Below are 18211 nucleotides of genomic sequence, written 5' to 3'. Positions count from 1 at the left end.
AAGCTAATTTTTATATTTACTTAGATGTAATTACTGGATGATATGATATTCAGGGCCTGGAATATGGATAGTTGATATATTATCATGGCTTGTATTGTTGTTGTTCTTATTGTTACCAATGTGAAAGCATGAAATTAAGCACACATTAAGAAATTTCTAGGCTTCCCACCAGTTTCCCTCCCATCCACCAAGTTAACTAAAATTAAGATCACTTACATCACAGCTAATGAAATGGAAAGCTAAACAGATCTATTTTTCATCACAAGCACAAGGACCTGCCATCATCTCACTCCTTCCGAGTTCTTCACATATTTATAGACTTCTATTGTTTGACTAACACAGGTTCTTCTTTACTATAAACTTCTTAGTCATTGCCTAGGTTTTAAAAAATAGTATAGCTAAGCATGCAGGTGGCTATTTATCTTGAGCAACTCACAACACTGTTAATGTCATCTTATATATGTAGAAACTGAGATGCATAGAAACAGTAAAAAGAGCAGGCAGAGGGTGTGTGTTTGTGTGTTACTAATTGTTATATATAAAACTCAGAACATAGAATTAAGTAATGGTTCTAAAGAAAGGTATTATGATCCCCCCCCCCCTTTTTTTCTGGCTCTTTGCATTACTACAAATCATAGTACATTTTCAGAAACAATGAATAAAGAGCTCTATTAATCAGCAACCAGTCACTCAAAACTAGTTCATTAGGGAATGTTGAGACTGTTGAAATAAGCTGAATGATTTGGCAAAAAATGTGTTGTTACTTCCAAGAATATTATTCCATAATGACATGTAATGTCACTCTTGAAAACCTTTATATTATTGGAACATAATTTTCCCTATTAAAAGAAGACTTCAAAAACAAAGACCAGACATTAAGATAAGTGTTTTCCAAATATGGGGAGTGTTGGGATTTTATCAGTCTTGGGAATCTTAAGTGGCACCATTCTCTCAGCATTTGTGTGACAAGAAATCTCGAGAATTTGCCTAAAAACCTTTAAATTATCTATCTCTATCTCTATCTCTATCTCTATCTCTATCTCTATCTCTATCCCTATCCCTATCTCTATATCTATCTCTATCTCTATCTCAATCTCTATCTCTGTGTAACAAGATCTTTGGGATGGGATGTAAATAAATGCAAGAAGTAAATATTCCAGCAAGGTAGTGAAACAAAAAGATAATCCCTGTGGTCAAATAATTCCTTGTGGGCTTTTATTTCTTTATAAAGAAGAAAGAAGGAGAAGAAGAAGAAGAGGAAGAAGAAGAAGAAGAAGAAGAAGAAGAAGAAGAAGAAGAAGAAGAAGAAGTTGTCTCTGGATTCAAGAAAGAAAATGGGCAAATGGGCAAATATATCTCATCCATAAATCAGTTCATTCTGCTGTGATGAAGAGTGGGATGTGGGGCAAGAAGCCAGGAGTATTTTTGTGAAACTCTCTTCTGTAGGAAATGACAAATGAAGAAATGCTATTTATCTTTCAGGTTAAAGTTTCAAGGAACAGAGAGATGATTCTGAGATGGATAATCGGAGAAAGTGGTCAGGAATCTAAGCTTAATCTACATATGGTACCATGGGCAGGATTCGGACAGGGTTTGGGGAAACACACTTTTGGGGATGGGGGAAAATGACCTAGATGCTGAAATATACAAGGCAAGTTTGGAAATATTGAATACACCTAACTAGGGCACAAAGTGGCTGTGAAGAGATCAGGGTTGATACAACTGGAGAGGTAGAAAGATAAAACAGTCTGAAGAGAACATTGAGAATATGCATCTGTTTTCTGTGTTTTCAAGTATTTGATTTTTTTTTTTCAATCGATGTCATTAGGCACATAGTGCAGGTGTTAGGATTAAAGTGTTCAATAAAAGGCAGGTGGTAAGTAAACTCTTATAGGGCTCTTTGGAAACAACTCTGGTATTCTAGAATGCAGACATGGAATAAACTTTAGGGCACCATAATCAGAATCAATAAGTCGAAACCATTTTCTGACCTTGGGTCCTCCTCTCACTTGGAAAGAGAATCAAATTGGCCCAACATGAGTCATCTGCCCAACATGTGACCACAAGAAAATGAAGACCTTTAGCTGTAGGCAACTGGCAAAGAAATATTGAAGTTATTTTAGTAAAATAAGATAGAAGGGATGCTTGATTGATGAGAAGAGCAGATATCCACCATTGTTGACGTATCAAAACAATGTTAAAAAAGACTAAATCATATACAATGTGGATGTTAAAAAAAAAAAAAAGGAAGACATAGGGAACTTACAAGACTGCCCCTCCTCATTGTACCCTGGGAATACTGAATGGTGGTGGGAACAGCCCCTGATTTCTGTTTTCTACCGTTAGCCTTTTGTATTGCTATTTCCTATGCTTGGAATATTTATTTTCCTCTTATTGTCTGTGTAACTACTCTTCCATGTTAACCTTTATAAACCTTCTTTATAAGTCTCACCATTTGCCCCAGCCAGAGAAATTTATTATTATTTTTTATATCCTAAGAACCATATGCATTTTTCTACTGTGGTATTTATAATTGCATTTAGTGTTACCAATGTTCCCAGTAACAGTCTTCTTGAATTCATGGGGTATATCTTATTCAACTCTGTATTCAGCATTAAGCGTAGTTGAAAATATTTCTTGGAATATATGATATCTGACATGATGTCTGTAGCCTCCTTCTGCCACTAAAAGCAGCAGATTTAGGGATTCCCTCATGGTTAGGTTATCACGTTTTGTTTCATCTCTTACTGGACTCAACAGACTGCGGCAAGATGACCTGAAAGCAGCCAATAAGATGACCATCACCCTATGAACTTAATCATTTTGTCTAACTGAGTCAGACCATAAAAGAACTGAGACCAAAGAATGTTAATTGAATTAAATTCATGTTTAAACATGCACGTGTGGGCACACCTGGGTGGCTCAGTCAGCTGAGCATCAGACTCCAGGATTGTGGGATCGAGTCCCACATCGGGCTCCATGCTGAGCGTGGGACCTACTTGAGATTCTCTCTCTTCCTCTGCCCATCTCCCTGGCTTGCTGTCTCTCTGTCTCTAAAATAAATTTTAAGAAAAGAAAAGGAAAGGAAAGGAAAGGAAAGGAAAGAAAAGAAAAGGAAAGAAAAGAAAAGAAAAGAAAAGAAAAAAGAAAAAAGAAAATACCCACATGTGGCTAGTGGCTACCATATTGGGAAAAGCCTGTCTAATAACAGCTAACTATTGATCACAACAGCAGGAATGACAGTGGAGGCAGAGATGGGCCAAGTCACAGCTGTAGCCAGGAAGAGATGAAGAGATTCATGGAAGATTCATATGAACAGACTGTTGAAACTAGATGATAATAGTGAATAACCTTTCAGTTCCTTGAGGGGCAGTGTTTCAGCTGCTGAGAAAGACCCTGAACATTTTTCTCACAACTACTGAAACAATGTTCAAATGCCTCATTCTTTGAAACATAAAAACAATACAAAATGCAATTAATTAATAATAAAATACTCTGGGGGGTGCCTGGGTGGCTCAGTCAGTTAAGCCTCCAACTCCTGGTTTCAACTCAGGTCATGATCTCATGGTTCTTTGGATAGAGGCCCTCATTGGGCTCTGTGCTAACAGCACAGAGCCTGCTTAGGATTTTCTCTCTCCCTCTCCCTCTGCCCCTCCCCTGCTCGTTCTATGTCCCTCTCTTTCGATATAAATAAACATTTAAAAAATAATGAACATAAAATACTCAGGGTTGTGTGTGTGTGTGTGTGTGTGTGTGTGTGTGCGTGTGTGTTGTTTTCTTTTGTTGTGTGGTGGTTTTGTTGTTTTTAAGGAAGGGAGACAGAGAGCAACATTTTGGGGATTCATCCCCTTCTTACCACCATCCCCATTACACTTGCCTCTTACCCTTTCACTTGCCACCCCAAACGCCTGCATATCTATTCCTTTCTATTTCCCCATCTTGATCCTGTTTGAATTATTCAAATCTTCCTGCTGTCTCAGACCCCCTGGTCTTCAGACACAGTTAACTTTGCCTAAAACCTCCATCCTCATTCCTAATCTTGGATGCCTTTTTAACTGGCTATTCCTACCACTTAAAGTCCATAATTATCTAAACACTTCTATTTTCCCATCATTAAAAACACCAAGCACCCAGTACTGTGTGGTTCTTTATGTCACAATGTGTTTTTCCTCTGGGTGCCTCCCACCTATATTATATAACTCTGTAAGAGAAGGAACCAGCCATATCTTGCCAATCACTATTCCCCAGATATCTAGCATATCTCTGTTTAATATATGCTATGTTTGATATATCTCATATACCTCTGTTAAGTAATTATATCCACATTTCCTGGAGGAAATGCACAGTGTTAAAAAGGTTAGAGGGGAAAAGAATGTGTGAGCAACTTTTCTCAAGAACATGATACATTTTAAGAAATTTCACTCCGAATTAAAGTATCTTTATGCATTTGAAAAAAAGGAGAAACACCTTTGAAAGCCAGAATGGCAATGACCATTTTAACAGGCAACTTTTTCAGAAGTTGTTTACCTGCCCGACTGGAGAAGACTGAGAAGTGGCATCACATCTTTGAGAAGATGTGATTGAGATACACTTTCTGATTTGAATCTTAGCCTAGAAATTACCACTGTGCCAGATATGATTATGACCACGACTTGCATACTGGTTAAAATTGAATCAGGTTACAGCTTAAAAAAAAAAAAAAAAAGAGAGAGAGACCTAATGGGAACATCTAGACATCCCTGGATTGAAGTTGACCATGGTGTGAGTGAAATAAATATGTTCCATCTGATTTCTCTATGCTGGTTATTTTAAATCTTTTTTTTTTTTAAATGTTTATTTATTTATTTTGAGAGAGACAGACAGCGTGCAAGCAGGGAAGTGGCAGAGAGAGAGGGAGAGAGAGAGTCCCAAGCAGGCTCCAAGCTGTCAATGCAGATCCCAACATGGGTCTTGATCTCAGGAACTGCAAGATCATGGCCTGAGCCAAAATCAAAAGTGGGATGCTTAACCAACTGAGCCACCTGTGTCCCCTATGCTGGTTGTTTGAAATCTTTGTGAAAGGAGTGATACTCTGGGAGTTCTTTGTCATGGAACTGTGGGAGAGTCAGTATGCAGAGATCAAGGCCTTCTATTCATGAGTCCAATGAAAACATGGAATGCAAATGCCATTTCCAATTTACTTCTAATAATTTGGCTCCAGCCCACTACACTGAATCATTTTTTTAAATATCTGTGACACAGGTTGAAACTAAACCCCAGTATATCCTTCTGTTGACATCTCTTCCTGCCCTTCTCGAAAAGTTAAAATATAAACTGGTGCCTTCATCTCCAATGAAACACCAAAGCGATGTACGATTCTTTGTTGGATCTGTGTTGGATCTGATTACAATAGAGTGAAGGTTATTTTTCTACCTGTGACACTGTCATTATAATCGTCTGACTTACATTTATAGTCAAGTGGGAGTGTTTCTCTGATGACTTAGAGCCTTTAAACCCGAGGATAACAAAATGCTGGCTGTGAAGTACATATAAATCCTAAACAGAGAGAAAAAATCAAATCATCTGTTACACTATTTGTTTTCATCCAATAAAAGATGGAGAAAAATAGAAAAAAAAAAAAATGAGCCTGGAGTATGCCAAGCAATTTAAGGAAAGATGTCAACAGGCAGGATACTAAACATCTTTCTGCATCCCGGTAATTGACATGGCAGGAGCATAGCTCAAGTATTACAAAACAAGATGACTCAGTGAAGGATGAGTTTCTTTGGTAAGAGCTATAATACTGGTCCTGTTCATCCTCTTTGCCAATAACATCTATAGCCTTGAAGCAAGTGTTCCAATATCGTAGCATTCTCAATTGCCCTTTGTATTTCTTAAGCCATCTATGGACTGATAGCCCCTGTCCATGTGGCTGAGAATTTATCACTTCTCTTCTTTAGTTATGTTCCCAAATTATTTTTTAGTCAATGAGAATGTCCAGTATTTCTTAGATTGGCAACTATTTTTATAGCAGTTTTTTCAATAGCTTCATTTCGAGAGGTTTAACAAAATCAACTACCCTTGACGACCGTAGTCAAAATTTACCGTAATTCCCAGATGGATGGACACAGACAGTCATATTGGAGAACTCACATTGAAATAATCTAATTTGCACACCGAAGCATCCATCCATGTTTTCTCTGGTGATGAAATACTGAATAATAGGTTCACTGTAGTTGTCAGGTTTTTTTTTTTTTTTTTTTCTGTGTGGTTATATATTATTCTCTTCAAAATCTAAACTTCACATTTAATTTACAGGCTTAGCAGAGTTAAGATTTAGGCTTTACATGAAGATTATTTCCTTTGTATTGTAACAATAATCTCTGAAGTTATGTAGCATATCATATTTACTTTACTGTCATAAGAAATACCTAATGTCAAATATCACACTGGACCGATTATATACATTTTTTACATACAATTTTCTTTGAGAACATTATCAGGTGAAAAGTGTCCAATGTTTTACAGTTAAATTGTTTCATTTATTACTTTTAAGTTTCTTCACTCAACGGCCCATAATTTTAGAATATTTCAAAATATTCTCTTTTTTTATATTGTTAAATTGTAAAAAGAAGTCACCCATTTCATGAATTCTATGACATTCATCACAGTATTTCTTCTTTTTATTTCATGTATATTCGGCTCTAAATGTGACATTTTATACTACTTTTTACTGAACGTAATATAATGAGCTCTTATTTGTGGCATTTAAGTGGAAGTATGTTTAAAGTTTTTGATCCAAAGAAAAAAACAAATCTCCTAAATGTAAACCAAACTGGGACCTTCCAGAAAAAGACACACTGTAAAATTTTTTTTAATGAAGTGGATGATGATGATTCCTGCATCGAGAAGATTATGAGCTCTTTTCAAGTTGCCTGAGGACTTTATGCGCATTGACCTGCATCTCTTACAAAGTCCACCTTTTGTGATCTAGGGGTGAGATTTTTACATTGCTGGTCAGGAATATCCCTGATAACTAGGGTAACCACATAATCTAATATTGAGGGTAATTGTTGTTAGTGACTTTACTGGACAAAGACGTAAACCAGCACTGTCCTGGTCAAACAGGGACATACTGAAGTAAGGTATAAGAAGAAGAATTTTAGTAATGGACTCTCAAATTGGTATCAATTGAGGTAGTTTTTGATATATAACAAGGTCAGCAAACTATAACTCACTGGTCATGTCCAGCCTACTGTTTGCTTCTGTATGTCTGCTCGGCTAATTAACAATGGTATTTACGCATTTAAATAACTGAAAAAAGTCTGGGATGCCTGGCTCAGTTGGCTGAGCATTCGACTTTGACTCAGGTCATGATCTCCCTGTTTGTGGGTTTGAGTGCCATGTCGGGCTCTGGGCTCACAGCCCAGAGCCTGGAGCCTGCTTTCCATTCTGTGTCTCCCTCTCTCTGCTCCTCCCCCATTCATGCTCTCTCTGTCTCTCAAAAATAAATAAACATGAAAAAATTTTTAATAAATAAATACTTGAAAAAATCCGGAAATGTGTTTTCTTTTTCATCATATAAATACCTACACAATATCTTTGATTTTGCTTCTTGAATTGCAAAACCTAAAATAGTTGCCATCTAGCCCTCTACAGAAAAAGTTTACCAACCTTTGTATATGCTTATATCTTTTAGTCTAATCATTTATATTGTTTAATACGTTGCTTCTTATCCAAATCTGTTTTGATGTTTCTCCCAACTGAATAAAATATAGACTCCCGTAAAGAAAAAAGACAAAAAGATCCCTCTGAACTCCAGAGAATGCAATTGTCCCCACAAACATGGATAAATATTGATTTACATGGTAAATATTTTATTCTATTAAATTCCTCTTAAACTAAGAATTATCACTGAAAACTATACTGAAAGATAACTTTGATCCTCATTTGGTAATACTCAAATCTGTAAAAATTATCATAGAATACTTGGATCTCTAAAACTCTATAGTCTCTCAGTGAATCATAAACTCCAGCTTAAGAAATACTAATCTAGTATATTCCAGTTGTACTGTAGCTTCTGGACATGTATTCGAATAGTTGTTTCTATCTTAAAGTTGGGTTTAAAACAAAGCAAATGACCTGGCCATCTTATAATCTTATTTCTTTATTTTTTCCAGTTATTATTTTTTTTGCCCTCCTTTCCTTTCCATAAAGGTATTATAAATGGTTTAAATACACAGTCAAATTTTTATAACAATCCATAAAAACTGTAATAAAAATGGTCTGTGTAATATTCTATAAAACACACTTAGAAGAAAACCTGACATTATCTAATCAAGTTACTACTAATTTACCAAGTCTGAGATATTGTAATGTAATTTCAATTAAATTACCAAAATAAAACATCTTGTTTTTATCTTTTCCTTTAGATTGCTTATTCAGGTGTTTCTTTAGTGAACTCTTTTTTTTTTTATTTTTTTTAATTAGGCATATTGATTAACATTTTTATTTTTCAAAGCCCATATTAATTTCTAAGATCATATCTGACATTTATTTGTTGACCTCATACATCTTTCTTATGACCTTTCTGGTAATGGATTACTTGAATCATAACTTTTAATGGAAAAAATAAAACTGAACATCACAAGTGAACTATAATTTTTGTTCAGCATCACCTGAGAGGGTTGGGGGCAAATTTTACATTTATGAATGATTAAGCATCTTCTACATCCTCCCACAGGAGTTTCATTAAATAGGCAAAATTATTTCTGTGCAGGTCACACTTATTAAATTCAACCAATGAATAAAATTTCCATTTAGCAGCCGCACAACAGGAAAAAATAAAGTTAGTGTTAAAGGAGAGCATAAATGTTTAGCATTCCACATTTTACATTCATATCTTTTCCTCACTCCCTGCAGCTTGGAAAATTTATATTATCTTTGTTAATCACCTTCCTCCATGCAGTTTATAAACAAGTATTAGAGTAGGGATGAAGATAAGAGAAAGTAAACAAATGGAAGTTCAGTCTCTATTCACTCTACCTTCTAAGAGCTCAAGTAGTGATATTGTAAATTTCCATTAAAATAAAGCCAATTGGGTTGCAAATCCTCTAGTCCTTTGTGAGCAACCTGCCACCCTACCACCTCCAGGGAAAATTAGGTTTACTTTTGAGAGGAGAAAAACAAAGCAAATAACTTAAAGTATGGCAAAGAGCTTTAAGGTGGGGACACACACACACACACACCCCAAGGTAACGTATAAAAAGAGAAAAGGGAGAAGACAAAAACTAATAAATAAATTTCTTTGTGAAATCAGCCTGTTTATTTAAAAAAAAATTTTTTTTAACGTTATTTATTTTTGAGACAGAGAGAGGACAGAGTATGAACGGGGGAGGGTCAGAGAGAGGGAGACACAGAATCGGAAGCAGGCTCCAGGCTCTGAGCTGTTAGCACAGAGCCCGACGCGGGGCTCGAACTCACGGACAGCGAGATCATGACCTGAGCCGAAGTGGCCTCTTAACCGACTGAGCCACCCAGGCGCCCCAGAAATCAGCCTGTTTAAAACCAAAGTAAATCTGAGAATTCTACAATTCTCTGATTGCTTTTGGTAAGGCTGACTGTCGGTTGTGATCATTCATATCCTCACACCTAGGCTATTTATCCAGCCAGTGTCCATCAAAACCTCTTGGCCTGATAGATTAGGCCAGGGGTATTCAGCAGGAAGAAATTAGGCTATGCTGTTTTTAAGATTTACAATTTGCTGTCAGAAATCCCATACAAATTACAATTACTGCTGGGTATGTTGTGCAATGTCAAGTGAAGATAATTACCTGCCAATCTACATAATTAGCGCCCCCATCCCCCAAATTCCCACTTTACAAATGCCTATTTTATTCAGGTAAATAAGGAGAATTCTTTTCTTTGTCATCCTTCTAACTCATGCAAAATGTTTTGATTGGTACCTAAGCAAGCAGGGGGAAAATGTTAGTCTCCGCAGAACTTTACGTTGAAACTTTTTTCAACCTGAGAACAATTGTTAAAGAGTAAAATCCTTCATATATGGCTCATCTAATAGCTTTCTTTCACCTTATATTGCAGGTGTTACGGGAATTTTGAGATGAATCCTATAAAGCATTTGTAAACCATAATGTGTTCTATAAATGCAAGATAATGTTGTGCTAAGTCAAGCTTCTAAGTAACCAGATGAAACTCTTCCAAAGAGCCAGAGATAGTAGAATAATGAGACTTAAGCCTTGGAAGCAATGCACATAACTTTCGTTGGCCTGCTTCTCGGGTCTACCTTCTTTCTAGATGTATCACTGTATTTTTACATTTTTGAGATTTTAAAAAGAATATATTTTTAACCTAAGAATGCAGTTTTAGGGCAAAGAGAAATATATATTGGTCAAATCTAAATAGAAAATGTTAAGCAGGAAAACACGGTGATTTCATTTTATTACTGTTCCACTGACTTCTGCACTGATGTTTGGTTCTCACCATTAGGAATGCAGAAAGCCCAATGAATGCATATATCATCGGGTCACCTCATTACAACTCGCAGCAGACTTTCTCAACATGCTTCACTCTCAATTCCTTCTTCAGAGAAGGAAGGCTGCCAGCCACAATCAATTTACAAAGATATCTTTGACTAAAGAAAGAATATGCCATTCTATATAAAGTATGTTGGATTTTCATCCAAGCAAGGGGGAAAAAAATGGTAGAGAAACTTCCATGCAAGGATCTTGAGAATGACTATTTTCCCACACAGGTAGGTGTTGGCAGTGCGGTGGTGAGATGGGACAAAAATACCATGGAATCTATTAGCATACGTAGAAAGTATTTTCTTTCCCTTTTAAGTCTCTGAGTTGGATTAGAGAAGAGAATTTGCCTGTTTGAATAGACACCAACTAAATCAAGAAGATAACCATTATAGTTAGGGGTATAATCTGATCGCAAAAAGTAAACATAAGAGTTAAATAGATAGATAGATAGATAGATAGATAGATAGATATAGTAGTTGATTGAAAAAAATATACAAAGCTGAGGAAGCTTAACTAAAGAAAAAAATGAGTAAGATAAAAATTCTATTTTTTGCTTCCAGTTTTTTCTCTACATATCACATAATGTAAGACTCTTTAAGTCTCTCATGTATTTGTACTCACCACTGTTTTAGATTAAAAACAAACATTTCCTGAACAGATATATTTGACTTAGAATGTTTTACCTTAAATGTGAAATTTCTCTAGATAACGTCTGAAAAGATCAATCTTCATATTAATGATGAGAAGTTCTTCTACTGTCCACTTAACGTGTAAAAAGCTAGCTGGGATGAGCACTGGGTGTTGTATGGAAACCAATTTGACAGTAAATTTCATATATTAAAAAATAAAAAAAAATAAAAAAAATAAAAATAAAAAAAAAAAAAAAAAAAAAAGCTAGCTAGGTAACTGTCTTAGGGATTATTTTGATGAAACTGAAGAATCCAAGTTCTATTCCGTTATAAAGTGAAGTGATATGACAGCTATGCATGGTGTCCTCTAAATCAGCAATTACTGCAGCATTATCTTCTTTACTCCATCTTAATTTAGCAGAACTCAAACCATTTTAAATCAACCTGGTACATGCATCCATTCACTTCTCGTCCAATCAAACTGGAATTACCTGTCAACAGAGAAGTACACTTACGAGTGTGAAACCATTTGACCATGTTATATTTTAATTTGCAGAGACAAAAATGACAAGCAATTTATTTACATAAAACTGTACAAAAGCAAATTAAATTATGTAAAGTATTTCATAAATAGTTGGACGAGTGTTTAATACATTTCGTCATGTTTAGCATAGTTGCGTGCATAGTGACTTATAATAAACGATGATAAATTGTTCTCTGCTTCACTATCAACATCCAAGTAGCAGAACAATAGTCAATGATTAACATTACAAACAGATCGTACCACACTGAATGCAAGTGCTTTAAAATGTAGGAAAAGTTGTCTGAAAGTAAACCCTAGGTAGCTGAAAAAACGATGCCTCCCTCCAGATGTTACTTATACCTCTGCCTGAGTCCCAACTAACCAGCTTTAGAATATTCAGGATCATCTTCACTTTTTTTTCCCTCCTAAGGACACATTGTATATTTATCATTGATACAATATACCTAAAATTACTTGGTCTTTGGATTTCTCAGTCCTGTTTTTAGGATAGCTTGACTCTTGGCGGCTTCTTTGGGTCTCTGTGTTATTTTATTTTCTTATAAGACAGCTTCCTAGGGTAGCCTTTCAGCCAGACCTCTTCAGTACCTTCTTAGTTTTTCTTTCCATAAAAATAATGCCTCCCTTGTTTTCTGAAACTCAGGCAGCAGGCCAGTCAGAAACCATACGGAAATGATATCTGGAGGTTCAGAATGAGCATTAGATTTGAGACTGAAGCTATGGACATACACTTAAATTTTAATATACATAAATCTATAGAGTTACTCATTAATTTATAAATGTGTCCTAATGTATAATGCATGCAAAGTTCACTTGAGATTCTTGTGTACAGAAAACAAGTATGGTTGATATACTGTCCAACCGAAATGAAACAGCAGCTAAAAGAAAAATAACAACGAAAAGGAAATAAAGAACAGAAATTCGAAATCAATATTTGACCTTGCAGAATGGACTGATTTCACCCCTGATAATATCTCTCTGTGTTACTATTACAACAAATGCTTTAGCCTTCTAGTCAGAATTAAGCAGCCCATATTAATTAATGCCTTAGTTTTGTTTTATGAATGAACGGTATTTAAGACTGGTCCATTATCTGAGTTTGTCAGAAGGCAAATTTTTAATATATTATTTATTATGTTCAGAAAATAAACATGGATAAATATACAAGATCAAAAAAGTCGGGAATAGCCCATTTTCCCTCATTGTCCAAACCCAACAACCGTTTTTTTACCATAACGACAGGTATAAAAGGCACAGTTGCTTATTTTGCATTCACTCATTTTTTTTTTTTTTGTGTGTCTTTTTATTGATTTTTTTCAAAAGCACTCTGTATATGGAGTGGCACCAGATTTAACCTATTCAAAATAAAAGTCATACAAACACAAAATATATTTCTGTGTCATGCCAGCTCATTATATAATAAACATGTTATGAGAGCTAATTTACTAGAATTACTGCGAATACTTACAGTACACGGAATTTTATTCTTTCACACCCATTTTAGTTCTAAAGAGAGGATCACGAGTTAAATGACAGTGACATGGCTGTCTTGAGCATGGTGCAAATGTCATTGGGGGATGTGGATCCAATTAATCCGAAGGTCCAGTATGACCCGTATTAGCTTTATAGACAACAGAAGGGTTTCAAAATAGAGTGAAATGAGCTATCTAATGGTTTCAAGTGTCTCATGAAAGAAAGAAAAAAATGCATTAAAAAAAGTTTGTTGAACACCTGTGTTATGCAATTGAGTATTTGCTTTGTAACGTGCAAGAAAAAATATGTATACATTTCATAAGTATCTTTAGAAGTATTTTGTCTTAATAGGTACTTACAGATTATACAAGGCAGAACTGCTTTAATGCAGTTTCCTAACAAAGTACTAGAATTGCATCTTTCCATCATGTAAATAATAATCAAACATAAACATGTTCAATTATTGATATTTTAGTCCAACGTTTTTGTTTCAATTACATATCTTCTTTCATCCTAACTATTATACATAAACTAACATCCAAATGAAAACTCCATTTAAGAAAGAGCAGAAGGAAATGACCCCCCAAAAGTAGCCCACCAAACAGAGAAGTGGTTTTTAAAGATAAACGTTTTGATGACTTAATAGTGAGTTCACAACCTCTAGTCCAGGCTGCTTCACCTTATAGTCTAAGAAATTCTGTAAAGAATAAAACTATCCAAAGCTACACTATTTCTACAGTTTGCTAGAGAGCCATCAGCCTATGTCTTAACCAGGTTGCAAACATTCAGTTTTGGGAACATTTGCTCTCTTCACCTGTTATCCCCTATTCCGTCCCTGGATTGTCACTTTTGTCTGAATGTCCCAGCTCAGTCTCCAATTATGTTAAATCATCTTCTATCGAACAAATGACTCAAAATCTATATATTCTGGTTTGGATTTTTTTTTTTTTACACTGAAAAAAACTGCATATTTTCCCACATTGAGATGTACGTACAAGGAAACATATCATTGCCCAGAACTCCTTTCTTTCGTGTTCAGTCTGGATTTGTTTTAACTCATATTAAATAATGTCCAAAATCACACTTGTGACAAATCAATTAGGGTGTCACCTTGTTTCAATGTTGTGAGTCTTAAAAGAGTGCCATATTGCACAGGATCCAGAATTAATGCACTTGTGTTGTCTGAAAGAGTGTGTTAAACACATGAAAAACTACAATTGGTATTTTGAAATGTAAAGAATAAGACCAGGAAGCACAACCTGGATTCTAAAATGGTTAACAGTGAGTTTAACTTAAAAGACTGTATGCCCACATATCCTTCTTTCTCTACCTTCCCACAAATATGATTTTTAAAAGTGGACTCTTCCCTGCTAATATTCTTTTTTGAAACTAAACTTGAACCTAAACTAATCACCTACTCTAATACCAAAAATACATCACTTTAGTTTTTCATTTTCTGAGCTTTCAAAGAAAATCCATTTTACAAGAGAATACCTGTTTCTCGGGTATGGAGACAACATAAAATAAGCTAGTGTTGGAGTATTTCTGTGGGTGCATGGGTTCGGTTGCTTTTGTTTCTTAATGAATTTCCATGTCGAGACCAAATCTACCTCATGATTTCCCTGATCTGCCGTGTGATCTTTGGCCTTTTAATGACAATTAATGACAATTGTTCCAGTTCGTTGGTAATAGTGGTGCCATTCGGGAAAAAAAAAAAAAAAAAAATATATATATATATATATATATATATATATATAATTTTTACAAGTTATAATTAGTGTAATTGACTTGTAATTGGTCAAGATTGTGTCCATACAAAAAATATTCAATGGACGTATGGGGTTGAAGTTGATACTCCTGACTTGAAAAGAACAACCTATGCCAACTTGGGACTGCAATCTCCAGCGGGGTATTGTCTAGTTGTCAGTCTCTGTTATTAGAATATGACACCTGTGAGATTCTCAATATGCCTCTTACGGAGTCCCCCTTTATAAGAACTGTACCTCTACAGGGACTCTATCATTTTGGGGGGATTGCCTTTCATGGTGATTAATCATATCCTGATGGTATGTCTGAAATACATCTTACCTGATCTGTTTTTGGTTTTGGTGTTGTTGTTGTCGTCGTTGTCGTTATTATTAGTATTATTTTATTTTCATGTTTATTTTTTTGACCAGCCGGATGGCATTCGAACTAAATCAAAGTGACAAAATCATGCTTCAGCTTAGGGATAATGAGAGTGTGTTGTGTTCTGCTAATCAGGCTTGTTACCATGAAAGAAAACTTGCAACCATCTTTTTTTTTTTTTTTTTTTTTTCCTCCTTGGAGGGGGATGGGGAAGAGGGATAGCAGGTGTTGGGAATAATCGGTGAAGGGGTTAGACATGCAAGTAACAAGGATGGTTTCTACATTGTACATTACAATCAGGCTAACAGTATCACTAAAGGCCTGATCTGGAGGCAGAAGTGGCAGGCAAAGCTTTGTCTCTTTGGTAGCCCCCTCTTTTTGATTAAACGGTTTTTCTTTGTAAGGTTTTTTTTTGCCCCTTATTCTCCTTCTCATACATGAAAAGAACTTTGTCATTCTCCTTTCGACCCTACAGGTAAACTTCTCTTCTAGTGAGAGTATTGACAGGAGATGGCTTGTATTCCCCTGTTTTTGTAAGGGGAATATCCTCGGGGTTGGCTTCCTCATTTTTGCTGAAACTAGCTGCACTGAAGGTCTCATAGGACGAGGTCAACTTTTTGTTCAGGAGGTTTCTGTTGCGGTCACCCATGATGGCGGCCTCGCCATTGGCCAGCTTTTCCTGGCTTCCTCGTTCATCAACAGGCATGAAAGTGGAGAGTTTGGGCTGGCTCTTCTTCCTCTCTGGAGAAGTACGGACTGGCATCCAGCAGGAGTCTGAGTGGCCATATTCGTCACACTCACGGGTACACTTCCCAGTCAGGGCTACATCTGGAAGAGGTCTTGAATCTGAAATTCAAGGAGAAGAAAATGTTAAAGTTGGCCACCCTGCAACTGGCTTTCCTGATATGTATGAAATTGGAAGGGGGGGACATATATATATATATATATATATATATATATATAGATGTATATATAGATGTATATATAGATGTATATATATATACATCTATATATACATCTATATATACACACATATATATAATATATATAATTTTTCATATTATTTTCCTTTTTTCAACACCCCGTACTTCATCATTACCATAGAGCCGTTTTGATTTCATATCCATTAAAGATAAGGTTTTGCGAAAAGAACGAATACTATGGAAAGAAAGGCATGAACAAACTAATACATTTAAGTCTGTAGGATAGATAGGTACACATGCATTTGTTACAGAACAGGGACATGTGTATATTCTCAAGTAGAAATAAAGTGCATATGTGTATTTGTATGGGTATAAATGTTTCCACACGCATAAGAAATGTTATTAAACCTAAATAGATAATTTGCTCTATTTATAAATTATCCCAGAAATCGTGTACTTTTGCCAATTGGATATTATCCTGCTAATACATTATTCATGGAATGCAAATAGGCAAAACCTTATATTTAAAATACATTCTAAAACATCAGGGTGACTCAGAAAGCAGAAGCTAAATTGACAGCACATTATTTGGTAAAAAGTAAAAAAAAAAAAAAAAAAAAAAGCAAAGTACAAGTAGGTTATGGATGTGAACATATTAGCAACATCATCACCTACCCCGCCCTAGCCCACACCCACCTCCCACCCACCATGTCACATGACCTAATATGTGCTGTAGGATAATCCCGTAAGTGTTCACAGAAGAAAACATTTGCCAGTGTGTTTGCTGAATAGAAATATTAGGTGAAATGCAGCGTATTGGGTAAACGCAGTCAAGCTCCTAAAGTTTGATGAAATAGCATGTATACCTAATGAATGTTAATGCCTCGTAGAACTGGAAATGTCTTCTAGTACTGTAAAGCAAAGTCATATCTAGAGAGTTCTTAGGGATCAGGATTAGAGATGGAAATTGAGAATTATCTGAATATGTAAGCAAAATCATTAATATGTGTCTGTCTTTGGAGAATAGGTATGCATTTTCTTACTCTTGACATTTTTTAACAGACTATTTTTCTTTGAAAAAGAGAGAGAGAGAGAGAAACTGCTCTACCTCAACAGATTCTAAATGAATTGCTTCTAGGGTATTATTTAGTATAAATTTTAGTTTATTTTATTGTCAAACAAAAGAACATAATATGACTGTGCTCCAATTTATATCATACGGCATCATGTTTTCTTTCTTTCTTTCCTTCTTTCTGTCTTTCAACAAGGCTTTGCACTTAAAAGACTGACAAATCTCAACCTCTGCAAATACATTCACATCAATGGAATCAGTGAAATTTGCTTCTACATAACCTTGCGTAGATTTGGTTTAAAATAGACAAAGGGGTTATTTACACTATCCCCGATATATTTATACTGTCTGCTTCTGTCTCCACACACCATCCTCTATAATTTAACATTACATTCCTATCTGGGCTATCATTTGTATAGGCTATTTCAGAAGTTTTACCCTGCCAAATCTCCTAAATCAAAGCAGTCCAATGCATGCCATTTTTTTCCCCTGCAGTGATGGATAACTGAAATATTGACATTTGTCAGCCCATTGATTTTTGAGCCACTATGGCCTGAGATTTTTATGCTGTGTGCTGAGAGTTCAATGAGGAAATGCCAGTGCTTTTCCCAGAAAATCTACAGTGACTTTAATCTTTCCAAAAGGTAAAATGCAAAGATAATTATTTATTGTAGTTGCACATGCTGTGCTATTTGACTTCTAAGGGGGAAGACCCTACTAATTGTATCATCAAAAGATAAAGCACTTTCTTATTCATTTTCTTATGCCAAAAATTCCCTTTGTGTCTCTCAAACACATATTTTAGATGCATTTAGAAAATCAAACTATTGGCAATTTTAGGAATGATTTTTGTAATGTAGTTAGTTTAAATGAACAAAATGTGAGGTCTTTGGGAATATTTTCCATCTTGGGATGTTTTGTTT

At 35.4% G+C, this 18211-nt stretch overlaps 1 protein-coding gene across 7 annotated transcripts in view; it reads right to left on the bottom strand.

Annotated features, from left to right (window-relative positions):
* Nucleotides 1-11674: 11674 nt before the first annotated feature.
* PCDH7 (protocadherin 7) overlaps nt 11675-18211 on the bottom strand; it is a 422251-nt gene continuing 415714 nt past the window's right edge. For 4 of the 7 annotated variants that reach the window (XM_060655274.3, XM_078446221.2, XM_060655273.3 and 1 more), the window contains one exon: nt 11675-16139. In XM_060655274.3, the coding sequence (XP_060511257.1) occupies nt 15763-16139 (377 nt within the window). In that variant the 3' untranslated portion in view covers nt 11675-15762. The remainder of the gene's footprint in view (nt 16140-18211) is intronic. The other 3 variants (XM_060655277.3, XM_060655276.3, XM_060655280.3) reach the window with 2 other exon arrangements.

This window comes from Panthera onca, chromosome B1 (genome assembly GCF_046562875.1).
Source record: "Panthera onca isolate mPanOnc1 chromosome B1, mPanOnc1 haplotype 2, whole genome shotgun sequence".
Lineage (NCBI taxonomy): Eukaryota > Metazoa > Chordata > Mammalia > Carnivora > Felidae > Panthera > Panthera onca.
Note: the sequence above shows the minus strand (reverse complement) of the source record. Positions and strands in the feature narration are given on the sequence as shown.